The sequence below is a fragment of the Trichogramma pretiosum genome, unplaced genomic scaffold, assembly GCF_000599845.2.
Source record: "Trichogramma pretiosum strain Unisexual culture from Peru unplaced genomic scaffold, Tpre_2.0 scaffold28, whole genome shotgun sequence".
NCBI lineage: Eukaryota > Metazoa > Arthropoda > Insecta > Hymenoptera > Trichogrammatidae > Trichogramma > Trichogramma pretiosum.
The window spans coordinates 1149906-1173276 of NW_019641710.1; the positions used below are offsets into that span (position 1 = coordinate 1149906).

Consider the following 23371-nt stretch of genomic DNA (forward strand, 5'->3'; position numbering starts at 1 on the left):
AACAAATTGAGTCGAGGTAGATACATGAGACGCGGAAGTTGAAATGAAAAATTCTGCAAGTACTGAACCTGAACAAATGGAAGAAGAAACCAACACAACTGACATAGCAATGTTAGCCTGAGAAAATTAATATTTTTTGATCTTTTTAATATATCTTACTTTGTCGAATGGACCCTTTTTCCGTCAAGAACTGCTTCGAACAGAAAATGATTTTTTTCTAAAAAATACAAATAATGACATTTTCGGCACAGCTATGAAACGAAAGTATTATCCGAAAAATCGACCTGACAGCAGAAACATAAACTTATAACGCTATACAATTATGACAATATATTAGAGTCTTTAGAACATTTCTTTATATTTTAGACATTTCAACCCTAAATATGTTAAACAAAAGGCAGTAGAAATTAAAATTTTTAAGAACATATTGGCCCAACTGTAATCTAGCAATGCCTGAGGCCCACAGCTTCTTTTTGTGACTATTTATTTCTAATGAACGGTAATGACATTTGTTTTCTCGTCATTCAAATTGTATACTTTAAAGTAGAAAAAAACCAAGTGTACTGACTTTGTTGGCCGTATTTTTCATCAACTACATAAAAATTACTTGTTGAAAAAGTATATTGGAATCGTGAAAACACAGAAAATATTGCATTCTATTACGTTTTTTCCTTTGTAAGTTAGCTGAAAAACGCTGTTGGGACTATAATGCGTAAATAATGGACGAGAAAACATTATTTTATATCGAAAACTAATTGTACACGTTAAACTCGTTAACGATTGAGTCGGTTACGAGCTAGTATAAAAAACGCTCGTGGACAATATCTGTATACGCTCAAGCCGAGGTTTTTTTGAACAAAAGATTTCACCGAACGACTCGAGCGTTCAAAGTTAAAGCTCCGCAGTGTCGATGTCTGGGTGCCAATGCCCAGCCTTCGAAAGTGTAAGCAATTTTCCTGCTCTCATGACTAGTCAGGCGTTAGATAGCCTAAAGCAAGCCGCTTTGGTAAAAGAACTAAAAATACGTCAAAGTCGATCCTATGGTCCATCGGATATATTATTATAAACTCAGCACGAGACGATGATCGTTCGTTCGATTGAAATTTCAAATTTTACATTTTTAATTCCCGTTACGAGAGCCGAGGCCCGCACGCGTTTTTTCAGCTCCTCACTCGAGCACGAGAGCCTCTCTGCATGAGAAGGCAGAACGATATTTAACATGACGTCAGGTCTCCTGAACGCACCACGCGGACTCTGACGTCAGGCGCATTATTGGCCCGCCGCGATGAGTGGGTTGCATTAGGCTTATTTTTCGCACACCGAGCATTTCGCCAACTCTCATTTTTCTTTTTTTCTTTTTTTCTTTTTTTTTACTTACTTCCTCTTTGTTCGATATATCCATCTGCCTTTTTTTAATGTTTCTATTGTTGCTTTTTCGTACGAGTGCTGCTCAGAGATGAGTCGCGAAGATAGTTATGAAAAATGACTCTTCGTAGCAGTGCTTTTGATACGAATGCTTTCTAAAAGCTCTTGCGAGGTAGTCGAATACTTTCGAGAATATTAACTCCTCTCTTCTTCCGTGAGCAAAGGTGGATAGTCCGATTGGTAGCTTCGAGTTGATAAAGTAAAGAGGTTCATATTTAGACAGATAAACATTAATTTGCAAGCACCATTATGTTGTTTTTATTATTTTTCCAGATTTGTAATTTCATCAAAATAATTATTATTCATAAAAACTTAATTTTTATAATGAGGAAATAATATATTTGGCGAGCTTTTTTGATGTTTTTCTATTACGTATCGATTATTAAAAAATTCACTCTTTTTTGTGGGTATGAGAACGAGATGAATATCAGTCACCCAAACTTTGATTTGAAGCGTCAGCAATTTTAATTGCAAAAAACAAATATAACGAAAGTAAAAAAAATATGTTTAAAGCGGAATTTCAAATAAATTTAGAATTTAAAAATGAAAACGGTGCTATAAACGGATTTTGATAAATTTTAGCATGCTTTTAAAACAGAAGTCAATTATTCAAATCTTGTTTCTTTTTTTTTCGTTTTCCAATTGAAATAGCACTTCCATTTCAGAATGATGTTCCAATGATTAAGTACAAAATCTTGGCAAACTGTTGAAATCAAACTGTAACTTTTGCAACTGAATAGAACAAGAAATGAGTGCGATTTACCGACAATATTTTAATGAGCTAATAGTTAATATTAATCGTTAATAGTAATAATAGTGACATTATAGAGGTATGTTAATTGTACAAATTTGAATTTAATAAGGCTACGTGAGTTTCTTCGCCTTTTGATAAAGCGTATCCACGACTTTGCCCATACTGTGTACTGTTTCTAGTGCAATTTCGTAAGTCTTGTCTCTAGGTGTTTCCTCAAAGACTATTAAAACTCCATCGCCTTGGTCGAGCACTCCACGCAATTTTTTATCTAGAATCATTTGCGATAATTTTTTCTCCACTTGAGAGATTGACAGAGATATGCACGACGCTATGTGGCTGACCTGAAATAAAACAGTAAAATTAGTTTTCAAACAAGTCTCAAATTTACTTTAACTATTAGATAATTGTTTTAAACTACCTCAACACGAGAATAAGGTTCAACAATTCTGCAAAGATTTTGCTCCAACATTGTGTCATAGAGTGAATCAAGATGAGCACGAACAATAACATCCTCTTTCAATTCTTGGCCATATTCTTTAAGAGCAGCTTCAAAGTCAGCTAGAGATCTTTTGTGACTCGCTTCAGCTACAGCTTTCATTGCATCTAAATCACGTCCAGCGTATTTAACAGCAAGTTTACCTGACATGATGGTGGAAACGTCTTCAGGAGAACGAAGCATAATTTTTGATAGCAGCATGTACTTCAATGCTGTAAGAGCTTTATTGCTTTCAACACTATCGTAGCTGTAGAAATAAATAAAATTTAAATTTCATTTGAACATAAAATTTGTCAAACAAATTAATAATGGCACAGATCTATTCTTACCCTTCAAAAGCTTCATAAAAGTAAGAATAAGCAGTCTTGAAGTCTCGTTCATCAGCAGCATGTAAAATACCAGACATAAGATCTAATGCAGCTTGCATTTTTGGTGGACAGTAAATGGCATTGGCTGTAGTTCTAGCACTTGTTAAGGCAGCTCTTGCCTTAGCAAGATTGCTAAGAGCATGATAAGTCTTACTCTCAAGAAGTTGAACTTCTACCAACAATTGTTTGTCGTCTAATTTTTTGAGTTCTTTTAAAAGTGCAGAGCCAAGTTGTAGAGCCTCTGCATACATGCCAGTATCAAAGTACAAAGCAATTAGCCTAGCCTCCAGGCTCTGTCTTAAAAATGTGCGGCGTTCTTCCTTTGCCCATTCTATACATTCTTTGCACAATTCAACCTAAAAAAAATGTGATTCATAAAAATAAAGCGATAAAATGTTAAATCAATTTGAAGCTGCTTTGTGGCCAAACTAATGTGATTTCTTATTTTGTTCAAGTGATGTTCATTTATAAATAGAATTACCACAACTGTTCTTCAGCTTGTTTATTATTTGTGCAAGAGAATTTTGAGAAATGTTTAAAGTTTTGTAAACAAGAGTATGACACCAAGAGAGCTGAAAAGCTGTAAAATTTCACAGTATAAAAAATCATACTCACTTCGATACCAATACCAGCTTCAAGGTCCAGGAAGAAATCCACCAAAGACCTGACAAGTTTGGCAGCTTTGGCTTTACTGATTAAGTTTAAAAATGGCCTGGTTGCCTTGATAAGTTCAGCAAGTTCTTTGGCTTTGCCTTCCTTCTTGTAAAGCTCACCAAGTTGCAGGATGCCCTGCTCCTTGACTTTGATGCTGTCCTCATTGTCGACGGGGGCTGGATCTGACACGATCTCGTGCAAGAGGGTGATACCCTCGTTGCCTTTCGTCATGGTGAGCGCTTGAGTACGTTCGAACATCGTTGCGCCGGCCATTCTGATGCTTGGTACCTTGAATCGTTGCTCTCAGCTGTATACGTTCTTTCCTCTCTCTCTCCAAAATCGCTCAGTCACTCTAACTGTTGTAAACACATATACGTATATATGAAACACTTGCTTGAGAAAGATGTATAGGTATTTTTGGGGACAAAGGTGGGAGCGACTACGTGTATATGCGACGGCTTTTCCGAGTTTCTATCTCGCGAGTGAGCTGTCTCTCGTCGTCACCAGGGCAGTCGCCAACGATTGTAACAACGGGGCAGAAATTGGCGAAACGCGATAAAGCTCGAATAATAGCGAGACTAACCTCAAACGGCGACGTATCGGGCAGCAGTCGTAGCGCTGAAATCGAGGATTTATTTGCAAGCGATAATTTAGGCCGTTTGTACACAATACCACTCGAATCGACTGATTATAGGGGCATATACTTGAGTACGATATTCAGATAGTCGGAAGCGAGACGAATATGTTGCACGAAGAGCTGCTTGGAAATTGCAGAGCGTTGCTCAAACGTTTGGCACACTAAAAGTAGGGAGAAAGAGAGAGATAGACGGTGCAGTCAGCGCGTTGTGTATGGAGTTGGCATTTACATTCCTAACTTTTCCGCTCGCCTCCACCTATGGGATGCGTGAAGAAGCGAGCAGTGCGTGAATATCGAGCTCACCTTTTTCTCGCGACTGTATTATATGCTCCTCGACTCTTGCGTATCTTTTAAATCACTACCTCGCTGCAGGTCGTTACGGTTTTTAACAGAATATAGAGGGATGTGCAGGCGTGTATGGATGCACTGGCAATCGCGCACTAACGACAAAATAAAGAATTGGAGCAAAAAGGCTGAAGGGCGAGGCGCAGCGCTCTCGACTTTTCGGCCGCTGATAAATCGTGTGCGCGCGAGCTACGAAACTGCAGGATATCGGATACGAACAGGTTAAATCGTACGGGAGCAAATTTTCACGAGTCGGTTACACTTCTATTGCTTTGCAGTAAAAAAAAGAAAAAATATCAAAATATATATACCAACGCCCACCTGTCAATTATAGATATCTAGTACGGCAGCATGAGCTGGTCGTACAGGTAAGATACAAGATTCGCCTTGATACAGTGGCAGCGAATTTATTAGCTGTAGTGCAGTACAATCGAAGCGCCAGCAAGGTGCAGTAACTTGAAAGATTCAGCGAGTCACTCTGATATGGCAATGCAGTTCTGCCAATCGGCTCTGTTGCGATTCAATTTTTAATGTCGCGCTCGAGTGGACCATGAGATTTAAACTTTTTTTCGTTTATTTACTGTTACTTGACAATTTTGAGAGATCAACATCCGCGCGATGACGAAATTTAGCGTCGTTTGAATTTCACGCGATTGCGTGCGCGCGTTCGAGATTGTTCGATAAGTTTGGCGACACTGGCGTGTGCGAGTCGCGGCCAATTTGAAATTTATCTGTTCGGGCCTGGTACAAGTGTTGCTTACACTGCGCGTACTTATTAGGTATGCACATGGAGAGGGTAAAAGCGCATGTATACAAACGAGTTGTTTTCGTCGTGGATGCGATGCATCGTACCAGCGCTAAATTATACCCAAGTGTCTTGTCCGTCACAATAACTTAACAAAGTGTGACTTTGCAGCAAACGACGCATACTTCGTTTGATTAATACGAATGGCCTCTCGTTGGAGCTGTTGGCCGAATGTTTGAGATTTTAACAATGGGAAGTTCAGTTAAGTTACAAAGACGACACAGTTCTCGTGTACAATATAATATTTTTCTTAACTTTATTTATCACAAATAATTATAATATATATAAATATAAATATAAATTACACTCTGTAGCATAGGAAAAAAAATATAATGAGCATACATAAATTTACATGAGATTAACATCGTCGGTAACGTATCAATGATCATAAGGTCAAATAAAAAAGTACAAGAAATCTTTTATAAAAAAAAATTAACCTACTGTAAAAAATAACGTTTACATGGTTGTGACAGCGACTTGCGATTCTTTGATAATACGCGCGACGATTATTATCTTTACATTTCATTCTGCTCCGCTCTCGCTCATGATTTATGTACAACGCGCATCTTGGCCTCAAAAGTAATATACTTTACTTATCTAGACGCTTTAATCTGAATACAAAAAAGATGTAAGCATCTCCCTTTCTTGCTCTGGAGAGTGAAAAGAATTAAAAAAATAAATTGAAAGAAAAAAAAATCAGTAAACATCATGTGTGTACGCAAAGCACTTCACGTATGTGCGTGTACGTAGAGATAGTTCATTTCGCGCGTCCTCACGTGCTTACTATGCACCATCAGCCATTGCGCTCACGTATTTTGTTTGTTAAACTTCGTAAAGATTACTTTACTACGCGCCTCATTTATGTTTTTGTATGTAAACTTTTATCTGAATTGGCAACACATCGGATGTTTCGATGTGGCAGATATTTCGTTCATAAATCCAGAGTGTCGTGTAACAGGACAAACGAGTAATGACATTACGCGCATTCACGCCTCTCATCCATTTAACGTCAAATGAATTGATAATGACAAATCAATAGACAAATTTGGTTCAAAAATCAATTTTACATTCGTCGCAAATTGTGTTTTTCGTCGCTCAATCAATTATTGACGAGTGTCTTGCAATTCCAATGTCTATCATAAAATAATGTGTCAGAATTCAATCATTCATGTGTTAATGTTATTATTTTACAAGCAAATATAGTACCTATAAATGTTTAATTCATTTGATATTAGGAATTCATTCATGAATATAGCCGTTATACATCGTAAGAGTATCGTAAAGAATACCATTGTAGTTGTAGATGTAATAATCCCGAAGGCATATTAGTTATGCAAAATTTGTACAGCGAGATTATTAGTAAAGGCCTCAGCGAACAATTATGTGCTAATATTTAGGATGCACGTAAATGCGTAAAAAATTCAAAAAGAATACGAGTCACAATATCTAATAAATCCTAGTAACGTTTTTTATGCTTTTCTATTCACCCTGCACGACGTGTGAATCATTAAAGAAAATTATCACTTTCCTTGTAAATTTAACAAATTTTCCATATAACATCAAAATCTCAATAAAAGCGCTTGAAACGTCTCCACACATTCGAGATGTGCAAACGCAGCAACAACAATTTTCAATTATCGAATCATAAAAAGTAATTGACTCGTCGAATTTATGCCGAAAAAATATAATAACAGGTCGACCGTAAGCGTGCTTATTCAAGCAAACGACCGACCGTATTTCCTTTTCCAGCGTCACGACGAAGCTTTTCACGTATTATAATATATCTCTGAGCTAAAATAGACACACTAGCGAGGCTATAATAATTGCATATTCTTTTGCATATGGACTTGTTTATGCAGACGCGTAAGAAACACCATGAAGCGCTGCCTACTTCATTTTTTCTCTCGTCGCCATCGTTGCTTCATTTGGTCGCTTCGCAGAGCTGCGCGGCAAGACGTTTATTTAGTTATTGCCGAAAATAGCCGCTCGTTGACGGAACTGCTCTCGTCGTGCTGCCTTTTCCTCTTCCTCGCGTTTGCGTTCCTCTTGCTCCATGCGAATCTCGCTCTCGAATTTGTTGGAATTGCGCAGCTGCTCGATCTGTGAGGGACAAATACAAAAGACGAATCAGTGCAATGGGTTTGAAGTGACAATTAGTCAACAAAATTCGGTCGAGTCGTTTGGGCTATGAATGACGAGGAGCACCGGATATTATGGACTGAAACCTCAAGCTCTTAATACGCTGCAGTCGAAAGACTATATAATTATAACCGAGTCAAGTTCGAGGATCGTCATTTCGCAGGACCATAAAATGCCACGTAGCCCATACACGAGCAATTTATGACCAACAAAATCGCGCCCCGTTAAAACAAGAATCGTTTAGCTGGCTGACTCGGGCTATGATTAATCTACTTTGGGTTTCTTGGAAAATTCGTTAACCCGGGCAGCGTGACACGAGCACACTCTCGCTTTTATACCTGCGTTGACTGCAAAGTTCGTTTGGTAGAATTTCTTGAAAAAAAAAGAAAGGAAGAAAAAAATATTCCGACGTCGTCGCGAGGACGCGTGCTTATCGCGCGCAAATCGTAGTTACCAGTCTTACCTTGGCTTCGAAGAAATTTTTCGCACCGGTAACGCCGACTTCGTCGACGTCGACTTCCGTCAGGCGGGCGAGTTCGACCAATCCCGAGCCGCATTCCAATTCTCCAGCTCGAGCTTTACGGTAAATCAGAAGGAACTGCAAAGGAAAGAAAGAAAAAAATTAGCCTCGGGTTAGTACCATTACTGCTGTCGTTAATTTATTACATTTAACAGAATCGAATGATATTTTTATAAAAAATTTATTGGCTAATCGCAACTTATCATCTAGAGTATTTTCTCTTGCTACCTATATATAAACGCGGACACAACGCCGACGGCCTTTAACTGAGTCATGATTTCGTGCGTGCATCATTGGCCTGTTGATATGGATACGCGCGCGAGCGGGTGCAGTCATCGTTTCGACAAAGTGCGACTGCCGCCGAGAGAGAGAGAGAGAGAGAGATAGAAAGAGAGAATAATTTCCGAGCTGCACTCTCGGCTGCATCATGTCTTTGTTTCTCGAGCGACTGATTCACCGTGCACCCGAGTACAACATGAGTATATCGCGCGGCAGGTATCGTACCGGCGTTTCGTTCTTATTTTTTTTATTTTTAAAGGGGACAAGATAAGGCGTGTTTATATTCCTGCTAAGCAGGCTTTTTTCTTAATAGAAAAAGAGCAAAAAGAAAATTTTATCGGCTTCAAAGATTAGCAGGAAAAAATGCTGATATCTATAAACTATTTTTAAGCTTAGAAGTGCGTATAGTTAATGGGAAGCAAATGGGAATTCGACCATTCTCGTATTAGGGATCGAAACGTCTGAAAGTACCCAACAAGCAATGCAATTAATACTAATATTGCGCACGCATTTATTATCACGTCGACGTTGGGTCAAAATAAGCCGTCGAGTCAATCTCTGAGTGATATGATTCGATGTGACTCAATGCTCACGCGTTATAATGAGTAATTCGTACACACAGTGTTTTCGGACATGTCAATTTCATTCGATCGTTCGATAGCCGGAAAAAATTGCGAGATCTCCCGGCGCGTATTATTTATTATTATACTCGCACACGTGGGTGTCTTTGGAGTGAGAACGACCAGAAAACAGATCGGCATTTCGATGCCTGTCCGCCTTCTGTTTTTAAATCGCTCGAATCAATGTCAATGAACCACACACAACTTCGGTAGGATTGTTTCAATCGGTCGAGGCGCGCTAATGTATTTCGGCCATTAAAATTCACTCGTATGCGTCCCAGCTGATAATAATTTCACCCCCAAAGACCTGAAAAATATTTACAAAGCTTCGAAGGTTCCCGTAGCTGTGGTACATACGATCCGTTTTGCATGTCGAGTAGCGCATGCACTGTAACGTAAAACGAACTCGAAAAGGGAGAGCTAAAATCAGCGGATACTGTGGCATAACTGGAGCAGCGCAGGAAACGAGCCACAGGCCCTTCTCTCTTTCTCTTTGCGGAGTGATGACCATAAGGTGAAAAAAAAATGAAGAAAAGGAAACGAAGCAACGAACAAAGGGTACAAAGGTCGTGTATCGGTGTGTGTCGCCCTGCGGGTGCAGCGCAGCACTTCTCTACTTGTTCCGTGAGGTAGTGCCGCATACATTGCTCGTCAGCTATTTACCCGTACACGCGATACGTAATTCAAGCTCGAGCGCGGAGAAAATTCTCAACGCGAAACTTCAAAGTTAACCGCGTTCAATGACAAGAGAAAAAGAATTGTGTCGTGCGATTTTTCCGCGGCTGTCGAGTCGTGCGCGTTGAAATTCTAATCAGCGAGAACATTTTCAAGACACATATTACTATACTAGTACTCAAGTATACGTGAGTCTGATTTGTCAATGTTGTATATAGCTACAGGAGAATACAGAATGGCACGAAAAAAAGAAAACACGGATATACGATGATCAATCGGCCGAGACGGAGAGAGAGAGAAACTATTATCCGTCCGGTTAAGCAGTTAAGAGCAAAAACTCGAGTACGTAACATTTGTCTTATTATTACAATTGCGAAGGATAACAAGGAATGATCATGGCCGAGCAGAGAGGATCAGCGTCGGCCACGCGGAGGGAGAAATCGATGCGCCGAGCAAAAAGTCTAATTCAATCTATCCGATCGCTCGGCTGCCTGACGAACGGGCCCCATTGCTTTATTAACGAGATCAACGGTTGCAATGGTCTTGCGAACGAAACATTACAGTCTCGAGAGTCCATTATGTGCATCGCTCCGTTTTTCATTGAGCCGATCGTACAGTGCAGTAGTCTTATATAGGTACGTTGATGCCAAGACGAGCAAGAATACAAGCATCGAAGCTTTTAAACGGCGATATACGTACGTCCGGAGACAGCTTACTGGCCTGATCGAGTCCGACAATGAAGGCGAAGCTCGCGTGAACGCACACGTTGAGCAGTCGGCTGCGATACGCGTATAATGTGTTGCGAGTGCACCTCGAGAGGCGCGATGTAACGCGATGAAGCCTCGCAAGAGACGATACGTCTCGAGCCGGCGTTTAATCGTTTCAATTCCACGTCTTGCACTTGCCCCGATGTAAAGGTTTCCTTCCAACTAGCCTCGTCGCAGGCGACAATTGCGAGTAAACTGATCATCCGTTTGGAATGAGACCTATTCGATTGCAACGAATATAGGCCAATTGCAAGAGAAGCGTGTGTATCGAGTCGCGCGCGTGATTTTTCCTTCTTTTTTTATAGCAATCCGAAGGTGCGCTTTGTAATTTTTGCATATTGATATTCGATGTATACGACCAAACAATGGGGATGCTCGAGCCACTCGAAAACTCAATCGCGCAGGCTTCGTCGAGCGATTCGCGGCCCTTACGTATACGATGCGGGAGACCAATTTTGCTCAGACCCACGAGCAACGTATACAAACAGAACGTATAGGTATTAATAACTTTGTGAGTCGATCTGCTTTTTTTCTATCACGAAGCCAAATAGAGGAACAAAAAACGAACGATCGAAGAGGAGTTTACGAACCTCGCGAAACGATATTTTTCCGTCGCCGTCCTCGTCGACCTCTTTGATCATGGCTTTGAGGCCGAGATGAGTCTGCGGCGCTCCCAGTACTTCCATCATGCGTTTCAACTCGGCCAGATCGAGGAAACCGTCGTGTCCATCGTCGAATCTGTAAATAAAAAGACAACAAAAATTACCCACGCTGTTTGAATGTTGCCTTCGAGTGTTTTTTCTCCTTCTAGCTTTCTTCACTCGTCGCATTAATTTACATGTCAATGCGAGCTAGGAACTACACGCTTTTGTTTTCTAGCTCGGATTGTCAAATAGCGCACAAAAGCCTATAGCTCGTGCCCGCGGAGTAGGTGGATTTTCCAAACTTTCTAAAAACATTTTACGTACTTTTTTCACGTACTGTATAAAGCCCCATCGGGTAGGATACATAATAACGGATACGGCGGCTAAAACGACGATCCAATTATCACGAAAATATTTTTTGCCTCCGCGACGTAATTGGATCGAAAGGAAATTCGATAGGCAGCCGCACGCATTCTGCGATTGAAAAGGATCGCTTCGTATATTTTTAGCTCTCTACCGCAGCTCGGCAGCAATGGCTCGAAAAACTGCGCCTATGATGTATAATAAAATCGCGCAATTAAAAGTACACTTGCGCTGCGCGAAATTGAGTTAGCAATTCGCGCTAGCGTATCCATGTATGCACAGTTGTAGCTGTTAGTGTCAATTAAATAGCGAGTTGAAACAAAAAATAAAGCAACACAACAAACGACGAGTCGCAACGCGAGTTGCGCCAGCACAAATGCACGTATAAATTCTTGAATTTTACTCTCTACGAAGCGCATGTTAATTAATTTGTTCAGAGGCCATGAGAAAGAATAAAAGCTTTTCTAGTCGCGCTTATGTGTATTTGCGTACATTATAATAAATCGCATTCTAGAATCTGAAAATCGCTCGGGCGCGCGAGAGAGAGACAGGAGAGAAGAGAGGAGAGTAGCGGCGAAATTATCTTGTGAAACTCTCACTCTGCATTATATCTAACGTAAGTTGCTTCCGTATGAACCATAAGAGCTGCCGCTGCTCTCGCGAAAACTTCACACGGTTTTTAGCATTAGATTTTTCTCTTCTTTTTACGTGTACGAGTCGCTGTGGTTACGTAAACATTTTCCCAAAAAAAAAAAAAAATAAAAATAAAACACATAAAAGTGGCTCGTCTACGCAGAACAAAAAATGAGAAATTGCGCTCATAATTCGAGCGAGGGTTTATCGAGTTTGATGACTTTGCGGCGAATCGAGGTAATTTCATACTGGAGCGTGGAATATTATACTATAGATACGCTGGCAGCGGTAAGAGTACGACGAGTGATTTGGAAGTAACGTGCGCAATGGACTTTGAGCGGCTAATCCTTTAATTTTCTCAAAGGCTTACATGTGAAGGCGGCTTTCTTTTTGCAAAAGGAAATCAGACGGATTAAATGATCAATTGATAGAGCTGTATGCAAACTAGATAGAAACTGCTCGATTCAAATTTCAAATAAAGGATGATACGAATCAATGAGGACACGATATTGCTAAAAACGCAATATTGCACTTAAAAACAATTTTCAAGTGGAACAAATATTGTCTCTCGAGTTGTCAACAGATAATTTAGTAAAACATATCCAACATTATTCGAACAACTCTTTTGTAAACTATTTTTAAATTCATGTTCAATGATTTACATGAAATACTTGACATAAAAAAAGATTTGAGGAGGATTGTACCTAAATAGTTATTATAGCACCAAACTGTTTAACTTTAAAATTAAACACGAAGGAACAATTAAGAGCTCTTTATCCCGACGATATACGAATAAGAACGAAAAAGCTTTGAGCATATAAATGTCGTCGTAATAATATCGCTCACGAGTAACTAAAAAAGGGAAAAAGTCGAGCGCAGCAAGTAAAGCCGAGTCGACGTAAAAATGTCGTTGACAATGCGTGTGACGCGTGGCCCGCGCGCGCCGCCTATTATGCGTAACACGTGAGGTAAAAGTAAAAGCAACCGATAAATCAGGTCAGATCTCGCGCGAAATATATAGTCGAGTAGTGCAGCCGATTGTTACGCGCGCAGTTGCGATGTAATGTGGTGCGTATAAGCGCTAGCTGTCACGGCTCCATTTGGTTAGGCTCGCGCTTACCCGTGTGAGCCATAATAAACGGCCGTATCTTTTCGTTTTCCGCTTTATTAATTGTAAATCCTTCTTATCTGACGCAGTCGCGTGTGCGTGAACAAGCGACACATCTCGGGAGTCGGGACTCGTCGCGCGCGAGCACCCCAATACCCAGATATAACTGTTGCATCATGCACGCGGGTGTATAGTTTCGGCCTTTCCGCGCGACACTTTGAACACTTTTTTTCTTGCAAAACTCACACACGCTTGCTCGAACGCTATCGCACGTATATGTAATACTTTCACAAAGAAAAGCCGCAGGAGAGGTCGTTGACACAAGTCACACCGACGTCGTCTATTGTCAATCGTTTCGGTGTTCGAAACGACAACAATAACAACGACTACTGGGAGCTTAAGATTTTGAAAAAAATCTTCATTCTCGATCCCATTATTAGTAATGTCGAATATTTTTTTTGTGCATATAAAAATGAATGTAATTTAAAAAATTGGAACGAGTAAAAACATCATTTTTTTCATGCAAGCGTACCAGATATTTTTATAAAACAAGTAGTAAATATTCCATTTAGTGCAGGAAAGGCTCTTTGAACTTTATTTAGAAAACATCGAGCAAAATAGGTACTAAAATAGTTCCATTGCTGCTGCACTTTGTCAACTATAGGAGGGACTGTACACGCGACCACCCGGACCCACGCACGCGTTATAGAACGCATTATGTGTTCGTGCGAATTTAGATTCGCGTTTGTAATATACAGTGACATTGCTTGACAACTTACTTTCTCGTACTATCAATATTTATGAACGAGCGCGCGGAAACTTTTACTTTAATTATCGAATCTAATGCTTATAAAAATTTCAATCAAGTGCCTTTCATTGCCGATAAAAAGAGTATATACGATGAGAAAACGAGGCATTAGCGCCGTAAGCAGCGACAGCTACGTAGCCATACGGCTTACTTTTGAGCTTGTCTCTTATAACGAGCTCCCGTAATAATTGTTCATTGCTAATCAATAAAATAAGCTGTCGCATCTCCTGCGAAACTTTCTTAATATACATTATATTTAAAATGTGTAAGGAAGCACAGTATCTCTGATAGCTCTAAAATTAGGTGATACTCGTGTAGAACCAAAAACAGTATGGAACTCGGGAGGGTTCGGATGCATGCACTACTACTGCAGTTTCGTCATTTGAAATTTTACGAAAAAATAAAGCTACGAACAAACAATCGTGCAAGCATTCGCACTTTGATATTCCGACACCACAATGCAATTGCATCAGTGGTTATAGCCGTGAAAGAGTAAAAAAAAAAACGGAAACAAGAGCCACACGCATTACAGTCGACAAAGAGACACGAGAGAAATATTGACGACCTGAGGACTTTTTGTGTCGAGCCATAAAATTATACGCTCAACTCTTTTTTCTTCTTCTATAACAGCTTTGCCGTTATTTGTTCGCTGCACATGAATAATCAATGGCAATTGACAAAAGCAAAAAAATGACTTAATCAATTGCAAATCCTTGTGGAGCCGTGATTATGCATGAGCGGGGGTATATAATCTTGTGAAAAATCCACGTTCGACCGGATCCAGGTCGGCTGCCCCAGGTAAAAAAGAAAAAACCTCTGCCAACCGATTGGCAGCTCACAGAAGGCTCGATTGTATGTGTGTGTGTGTATGTATAAGGTACTTATCTAAACGGCACATGCATCTATAAGGATGCCCTCGGGGAAACTCAATGCTGCGCTACGAAGAAAAGCATGTAGATCGTACGAATAAAATCAATCGGTGAGAGCAACCCTTTTTTCGGCGAAAGTCGAACGTTCTGTCTCGTTGGTGAAAATGAATGCAGTGCTCACAGAAGGAATTTTTTACGAAGTACATAAGGATTGTTGCCCATCTAAGCACGAGGAAGGGGATTACAGTGAAAATGTCTTCAGTTTTTCACATGATGCACACACATTAACAGTTGCTGCATTCGCAGCTATTTCATTAGAATTAAAAAGTACAACGTACATGTTAAGTGTACATTGATTCAGGCCTTTACATTTCATTGAACGAAAAGATACGAATCGAAATTGGAAATACATACTCAAAGAGAAATAAAAATTCTCTTTTGCCATGTGACGAAGCGGCGTACTCGTGTGATTTTAGGCCTAGCACTTTCTTATCGACTTTTTTCCTTTCTTTTTTAGCACGCATATCCGAAGAAGAGACAAAAACGTGCAACGTGTCGTGCACAATTTTTCTTTTGTCTGCGAATACTGGATGAAAAAATGCAACTACTTCACAACGGCAATGAAAATAGCGGCAGCGGCAAAAGAAAGTGTCTCCCCGGCTGGCTTGCATCAGCTTGAAAGTAGAATAAAAACTTGTGCGCAATTCACTTACATTTTTAAGTTGTTGTACGAAAAGTTGAAAAAAAATTTATTTCGATCTTTGTCACGTGGGGTTATTTGAGTGGCTATTTGAGAAAAATGTGCACATACATAGATTCAAAATTTACGATGTCCATAGCTGGGATGCTCTTTGTGCAAGTTTTAATGCTCCGGCTCATATGAATCGTAAAATGGAAGGCCGTAAAATAAGTCGGCTAAAATATCATACGTGCGAGTATATGTATAGCATTCTAATGCGTGAAAACACGGCCCATTGCATTTTATATGCCTGCGGAATTTTTCTTATGTACCAATAACTAGTCGTTGTTCATGTAAAACTATACAGTCAACGAGCTTATTACTATACGATAAATCGGGTAATATGTAAAAAAAGCCATTATTTGGAGACGCGCTGGAGGAGCTTCGATTCGAAACGTTGTAAAATTGCTCGAAAATGCCAAAGCTCCGCACGAATGTCTAGACGGTTCCGAAAATTGCGTGTCGAGACTAGTTTTAGTGCAAGTCCTCAAGTCGTGTATTCAGGGTAATTGCAGCGAGAACTAGTTTTTTCGCATTACAACACGCGAAACGGCCTGTCAATTATATTTCTATTATTTTACATCGCTCCCGCGTGCTGCAGTTATCAGTCAAATTTTTATCTGTTCTTCGAAGCTCGTTGGTGCACCCAGATGACTTTACTATCGTTTTTGCTCCTACATTCGTAAAGGACTAGGCGTTTTTTTTTTCATATACCGACTGGAGTATCGCCAAAAGCACTAATTGAGGCTGCGCAGTATACTGGCGGAGCTGCTCCATACATACAGAGAGATGCGAAGTCGCTTGTTTTACAGCGGCGATGATGAATTCTTCGAGCGTACGGTGATGCACACATGCGCGCGGCTCTTTGAAAAGAGACTCGCTTTAAATACGTATACGCTGTACATATTTGCACGCAGGGTGGCGATGTCGCACGTCACCCGCGAGCCAAAATAACGTTGGACCATCGCAAAGAGAGCGAAAATCATACATATATACCAGCTCGAGATGTATGAAACGCATTTAACTCTTTTGTGTGTAGCTGCCCCTTGCCGAGCAAGAGCTAAGAGACGGAGAGATAGCAAAAATTGATATTTTGGTTGTGGGTATTACTTACAGCTATATGTAGTTGGGGTAACGTCGCAAAGCGCTCGGTTGCTGCTTTGGGCAACCGTATAGTAGAGATCTCTCGTTTTAGAATTATTTTACGAGCTCAACTGCGGGGAACGGTAGAATAATATTAGCAGGCACTCGCAGATCGGTCGTACGTGTTCCATGTGAGAAAATTCTTGAGCCTAGTGTATACGCGAAGATTTTTACCCGAGCAGAATTCGAAATAACAGCAAATTACACCTGTGGTGTATATTATATACGAAGCGTCGACAATTGCTCCAAATATTATTATTTCTTCATATCTCGCGGCTCGTCTGGCCCTCTTGTGTTCCCTTTCGTCAAATTTCAACGACCCTCCGTTGCCCTCGCTATTATATGACCCACATTTCCTCTGCATGCATGCCACGATAGAGCCACCAGCAGCTGACGTGCACTGCACATAAGGGCCGCGCACTTCAGTCGGTCGAAATTATTTTTTTTCTCTTTCTTTCTCCTACTGTGGGAGCGTGCAATAATATAACGAATTTGTTGTTTACTCACTATGTGTACACAATCTCGCCGAGTACATTGAGCAATTTATTCATCGTGTTTACCAGCAAATGTTTCAATATGCAAGAGAGTCAAAGTTAGCCGAAGAGCATAAAATAATAAAGTGCGGTAAGTTTGTGTAGTTGTACGTCGTGGCACAAGACACGATTATACTATTATGCGCTATCTTTCTCTCTCTCTCTCTTTGCAGTCGCTTCGACGTATTATAAGTCCTCGTCGTCGTCTTAGTCGTTGCTGCAAGTGCATGAATATACACTTATAGTGCACATTACACGTACGAAGCTCGCAACGTTATATACGTACAGTCTCTCGACAAAGAATTCCTTTCCCTTTTTCGCCTCTGAGATCGGCGCGCGCGGGACGTGCATTTCCCTGCAGGTGCATATGCTACGTACATATATATAGAAAAATGTACATATTCGCATAGATCGATGCAGTCAATTAACGACACGCGCGAGCATCTGTGCGCGAGCCTCGCATGTGCCCCCTATCGTACGGACATCGCCGCTTCATCGACGTGTGCGTATATAAATATCCTTCAACAATTCATAAGTATGGATGGATGAGTACATTATTATTAAGTCCGGAGCTGCTCGCAGTCCGGATGTTTCTCTTTTATTCCTTTTTATTTTCGTCGCATCGGCCAAGTTCTTTGTGAGCTCCCGATTTGGCCATATGCCGTGACGATTCTATCCCGGATGGGCCAAGAGGTAAATGACACTTGTATGCGCGTAGCTATAGTGTATACATTCGTAGCTCGCGTTCAACTCATCATTTTCCCTCGTACGCGCGAAGATTGGAGTGTGTCACGCCTCGACCAGATATAAACTGCCGCTGTATCGTGTGCAGCGTCGTACGCAAAGGACCTGCGGTACACACATCCTCGTTTTGTACAAGAAAATATTTTATATGCACGTATTACACGTCTGTATTACATATAGGTGCTTGCTGCGAGGTCAATAAATACATATAGCAAAAATTATAGCAAAAGAAGGTGTCGTGAGAACATTTAATTCGCAATGAGTCTGTGCTGTCGCGGCGAGGCGAAGGTCGTCGTCGCGCCACGGCGACACTTATCCCTCGCCTCGTATAACGCCCGATTATTAACGCCAATGGCATTTGCTATAAAAATTTACAAAATCCACGAATTAGCATTGCCGCTTGCACGAGTGGAAAGCGAATAATTACACAGCAACCGAATGCCTGAAAGATTTCATGTATTTTATAATTATGGGTCCGTCTTCGATTTATCGTCCCTAGTTATGTAAATTTCCAAGGCGGTTGATGAGAATTTCCTCAAATTCAAATGAGCCTTCGATCGATGCATCTAATACTGCAGTAGACGCTCGAAAGTCATTATCGATTCGGGTAAGTGTTACAGATTTCTCGTGGATAAGCTCGCGAAGCCTATGGAATTACATTTTGGATGATTTATAAATATCGTTGTGTACGGCAAGCTGCCTCATTATTAGAGATTGTTTATATTCGTGGCTCAGATAGGTCGACCAGTAATAAATACTTTTCTTAGAATAAAATCGAGGAGCTGACTGATATATTTTACATGATATATACACAGCTGTTCCTGCACTAGCTGTGAAAATACGACTGATCTGCTTTACGTTCGATTCCAAAAATGAACTATGGGCGTCGATCGATGATATACTTTTACCAATAGAGGGACAAACGAAATATTTCGACGTCGATGACGAATTTTTTGAGCCAATAGCCGGAATTATTATCTTGGAGATTCTTGTACGATAAACAAGAGAAACATCGATTTACCATTGTCAAAAAACGCGAGTGAATGCAGGTGCGCACGCCAATGAAGCCGCCTACTAAAAAAAGTCCATCAGATTACATTGAAACTGTAGATATATAAATATAATGGTATAGAGGAGCTTGGCTTCGCTTGAGAATTATATAATACTTTAAATTCAAAGAACTGGCCTAGATAAAAGTCGTCGAAAGGCTGCGAGGAGAGCCGCGTGGCTCTCTGTCTATATTGTATGGATTATTGACATGCAACACGAGATGCTCTTTGTGTTGTTGTTTTCTTCTTTTTTTATTCGTTCCCGTTGGTTCGCGGGCAAGGCGGCGATTATCGGACCCGCTACTATGTACCGAGCGCACGGGGCACTACTCGGAGGAATTCGATTGCCAAGCTGAATACTTATTTTCTCTCTCTCTCTCTCTCTCTCTCACTCTTAGGAGCTGCAGTCACCGTTTGGGAGAGAGCTAACTTTTTGCCAACACAACTTTGCGCCTGTACGTAAATGCAGGCGCGCGAGCTCGGAGTCATTGAGTTTAGAATTTTAGAACGACAGATCCATCGGCTTAGCTGCGGCAATTATATACACGGACCTCGAAGCAGCGGTAGGCCTATTTTTTATTTTTTATTTATGGCGCACAATTAACTATGTATACTAGCTGCAGCGTCGAGCTCGTAATCTTTTCAATGGACGAGGAAGCGTTACATCGAGAGAAAAAATCGTTTTTTAACAACACCAGCCCGATCGAGCCAATGATTGTAGATGTGAAACGATCATACGCGCACAAGTCGAGTCGTCTGACGTTACTTGTCAATTGCATTAATCGCGAGCCTGCGATCGATCATTTCCCAACGGACTACATAGGATAATAATATATAATGTAATGTTGTATACGCCGAGTATGATATTTATCGATACTCTTGCGGATCGAATGCGGGAAAGGAGAAAATCTCGAGTCAGGCGTCGTGTATAATACATATCAATCAAACGAAAGCGACTTTTATGTAGCGAGACAGAAGCGAAGGAAAAAAGTTTTCTCGAGTGAGTCTTTCGACACCTTGGCGCGACCGACTACGAGCGCGCCGCGCTTTATATGATGCATAGCTCAAAACAAATCGCGCACAGACGTCAAAACTTTCGAAAGTCCGCAGAGGCTTATAATGATCGCGAGCGCGCGTACACGCGGAGGCGCGAGCTCCGGACGATAAGCATCGGAAAATCCGGAATTCAGCCTCTAATAAATAAATAAATAAATAAATAATCTCTGCGCACTTTTTATCTTTTACTGCCTCTCGCATCCTACTTTCCGGCCGAAATACTTCTGAGAACCTGTTTGAAATGTTGCTCAAGTGATTGTAGGTATATAGAGGCGTTTAAATCGCAGGCGCGTTCAAATACACATACACACACACGCCACGTGCTGTCGTTGAATATTTCCAATTTCAAAGGTACGATGACACGTGCTGAAATTACGCATCTGCGACACATAGCTGATCGAGTTCGATTGAAATTTATATACATGCCGAGGAGAAACATCAAGTGAATCAGCGCACGAGAGAGACACGTTACACGCGTTCCGCAGGAGAGTCCGAGTCTTATCGGTCAGCATGGAGAATTTCGGAAAATCCTCCGAGTCACTGCAAAGATTAGGACACTCGATTAGATCGAGCTCTCGAAGCGAAAGTCAAAATATTGGAATCACAAGTCAACATCTAAGCGTGCATTGCGTATATAGGCACAGACGCTTCGAGAGCCGCAAACATTCAGAAGTAAATTATTCCACTTCAAGAGGAATTCAAGATTCACACGAACGTTCGTACGAAGTAGACTCTTTTTTTTTATCAGCGGCAATTTAAGGCAGTATATAAAGCATCACGACGAAACTGCTAATGAAATCGTTCGTTAGCATTTTCGTGTACATTACAAAACGAACAACACGCACGCACAGTTGTCACGCAGTCAATTGAAATTGAAGCGTTTGTTTTAGCTAGACGAATCGAACACGAGCTAGACCGAGTGTTTAGTTTTCTCAAGGCACTTATTTCAGCGTCACGTGAGATTCGTTTTGTACAAGGCATCTGTTATCGAGCCGAGTACGTAACTGTGGTAGCTCGAAACCTGCTCGACAGATAAGAAAAGACATTAAATTATTACCGAAAAATATCGAGTCGGCTTTGGCACGTAGCGCGAGATGTGCTTACACGAAGCTGCGCAAAAGCCCTTTGGACCGCTGAGAAAATATTCACGCTACCGCATTCCAAGTTTAAATATATTCAAAATATGCTAAAAAAGAGGACGCAAAAAAGCTGGACGGGTGCCGAGGAAAGAGGCGCGAGGCGAGGTGCTCCATTCGAGCGGCTGGAGCGCGCGGCGCCGAATTGAAATAAAAAATAAATAAGAGTAGGCGGCGGCTAAACTCACCTGTTGAAGGTCTGCTCGTACTGTTTGATCTCGCGCCTGCTGAGCTCGTGAAATTCCGTATAAACGTTAACGAATCTGTACTGCTTCTTCACCTCCTTGCCCTCCTCGAGGTCCTCGTTCATTTTTTGCCTCCTGTTGAGGATGTTGCTCAATTCGGCGTCAGCTGGCATCGTTGATCCTCGATTGTATTTATTAAATTATACGAGCAAACGCGTCGATCGCTTGTTGTGCGTCGCGAGGAGGTACGCAAGAAGTCGTCGAGAGGACGATAAGAAATTTTTATTACAATCGCTGATTGTGCGTCGAGTCGAATCGAAAACGACAACGACGACGAGAGGCGGTGTCGCGCGCGCGAGCGCAAAGCTTGCGAAGGTCAAGGAAGCTGCGACCGCGACTTTCGACCCCTTGCTCTCTCTCTCTCTCTCTCGCACTCACTCACTCACACTTGCACTCGATAGATGCAATGTACAGCGTGCACGCACACCGATAGCTAGCTCTATCGATCCGCGTGTATGCTCCAAGGCTAATTCAGTCACGAGGGTTGACTGCTCCGATATCTCTCTCGTATACGTATGCGGAATACGGTACACAGCTTAGGCCGAATTTAATCTCGCTGCGTATATTTACGCCTTATACGAGGGCCTATTTGACACGGTAAGGGTTAAAGCCGGTGCGTGTATACTACGCGACGCGGAGATCAGTTGGCTTCGGTTGAGGCGTGTTGCGCGTAGGCCTGCTCGAATAAAACTGCACGAGAAAAAGAGGCGCGAAGCGATGTTTGCGCTCAGAGTTGCGCGCGTCGACTGTATACTATACCTCGCGAGGCGCACACGTACACACTCACACGCGCTTCGTCGATGCTGTCTCTTTCTCACTGCTGGCGTTTAATCGGCAGCAGCTTGGCAGAGAGCCTCTCGCAAACATAACACGTGCGGCCGTTGCAAATGTTTGTTACCTATATAGATAGGCAGCTATGTGCTTAGCTCCTTTGCCCCAGCTGCTGCACACACGCCCGAGCCCTTCGACTTCAGGCTGCAAACGCAAACCGGACACTCGGACCAACAGGAGAGGGGAGCCTTTGGTCTATAGCAAGCCTGATGCCATTTGAGTCGTAATTATTGTTTTAAAACCCAGGCAAATCTTCATTAATACTCGGTATCGAATAAGTGTCGTTTTCCAGACTCCACCTGTAGATATATTGCCTGCTTTTTTACGGTAGTATATTTAAATGGAGAGGAAGCGATGTTTGTTTACCATTGCTGGGACCTTTAAACCAAGCGACGAAGTTTCTGGAATCTTGCGTACGTTGCGGTGCGAGCCGAAGACGTGTGCAGCCCAACTCCGATACGAGGCTATTTAAATCGTAATCGAGTCTTCGATATATTCGCAACGATAAACATATTCCGGGCTATTTCTGATTATTTTCGAAGATGAAGAGAGAAAACTTCTCGATTTGGCTGCTTTTTTCGAGCATGTTATTTTTCGTCCATTATAGTTAGATCATTGACCTTCAACTTCAGCAATTATCAAATTTTGATTCACTAATTATCGCAATAAACAGTGCAGGTAGTGAAAAATTTGTATAAAGAAATTTATATGATTTCTCAATAAAAATACGTTTAGTGTAAGACACACGATTTAGCTTATAAAGAATTAACTAATAATAAAAATTTGCTATCAAATGTCCAATACAGAAGGTTGCGTCTTAATTTTTTTTCATTCGTGTTATCTCCGGAAGCAAGTTTTGAATTGCAAAATATTTGTTCTTGTTAAGTATCAAATACATGCGATATTTTATGAATGGTTCATTTTTAACGGAAAATTACTTTGAAAACTTAAGTTGCTATGAACAATTTTACAACTAAAAAGAACTC

At 41.2% G+C, this 23371-nt stretch overlaps 2 protein-coding genes across 4 annotated transcripts; both read right to left on the reverse strand.

Annotated features, from left to right (window-relative positions):
- Window positions 1-2178: 2178 nt before the first annotated feature.
- On the reverse strand, window positions 2179-5234 carry LOC106658749 (26S proteasome non-ATPase regulatory subunit 11). 3 transcript variants are annotated; one of them, XM_014380849.2, is made up of 5 exons: window positions 5001-5234; window positions 3659-4053; window positions 3005-3399; window positions 2598-2922; window positions 2179-2520 (listed from the first exon to the last, which is right to left on the reverse strand). In XM_014380849.2, exons 2-5 carry the CDS (start codon window positions 3968-3970, stop codon window positions 2290-2292), a joined length of 1263 nt encoding a protein of 420 aa, XP_014236335.1. In that variant the 5' UTR covers window positions 3971-4053; window positions 5001-5234; the 3' UTR covers window positions 2179-2289. The 3 variants fall into 3 exon arrangements, with proteins under 3 accessions (XP_014236335.1, XP_014236336.1, XP_014236334.1); XM_014380850.2 differs by lacking the exon at window positions 5001-5234 and adding an exon at window positions 4638-4824; XM_014380848.2 differs by lacking the exon at window positions 5001-5234 and adding an exon at window positions 4281-4529.
- A 1372-nt stretch (window positions 5235-6606) lies between these two features.
- Window positions 6607-22299, reverse strand: LOC106658720 (EF-hand domain-containing protein D2 homolog). Its single transcript, XM_014380803.1, has 4 exons — window positions 21498-22299; window positions 11075-11222; window positions 8087-8221; window positions 6607-7584 (listed from the first exon to the last, which is right to left on the reverse strand). The coding sequence occupies exons 1-4, from the start codon at window positions 21665-21667 to the stop codon at window positions 7447-7449; spliced, it is 591 nt and encodes a 196-aa protein (XP_014236289.1). The 5' UTR covers window positions 21668-22299; the 3' UTR covers window positions 6607-7446.
- Between the last annotated feature and the right edge of the window lie 1072 nt (window positions 22300-23371).

Coding starts and splice junctions, on each gene's coding strand:
- LOC106658720 (XM_014380803.1), bottom strand. CDS start 21,667: ATGCCAGCTGACGCCGAATTGAGCAACATCCTCAACAGGAGGCAAAAA. Junction 8,222..11,074: donor GAAAAATATCGTTTCGCGAG/GTTCGTAAACTC, acceptor TTTCCTTTGCAG/TTCCTTCTGATTTACCGTAA. Junction 7,585..8,086: donor AAAATTTCTTCGAAGCCAAG/GTAAGACTGGTA, acceptor TGTCCCTCACAG/ATCGAGCAGCTGCGCAATTC.
- LOC106658749 (XM_014380849.2), bottom strand. CDS start 3,970: ATGGCCGGCGCAACGATGTTCGAACGTACTCAAGCGCTCACCATGACG. Junction 2,923..3,004: donor TTTTATGAAGCTTTTGAAGG/GTAAGAATAGAT, acceptor TTATTTCTACAG/CTACGATAGTGTTGAAAGCA. Junction 2,521..2,597: donor AACCTTATTCTCGTGTTGAG/GTAGTTTAAAAC, acceptor GTTTTATTTCAG/GTCAGCCACATAGCGTCGTG.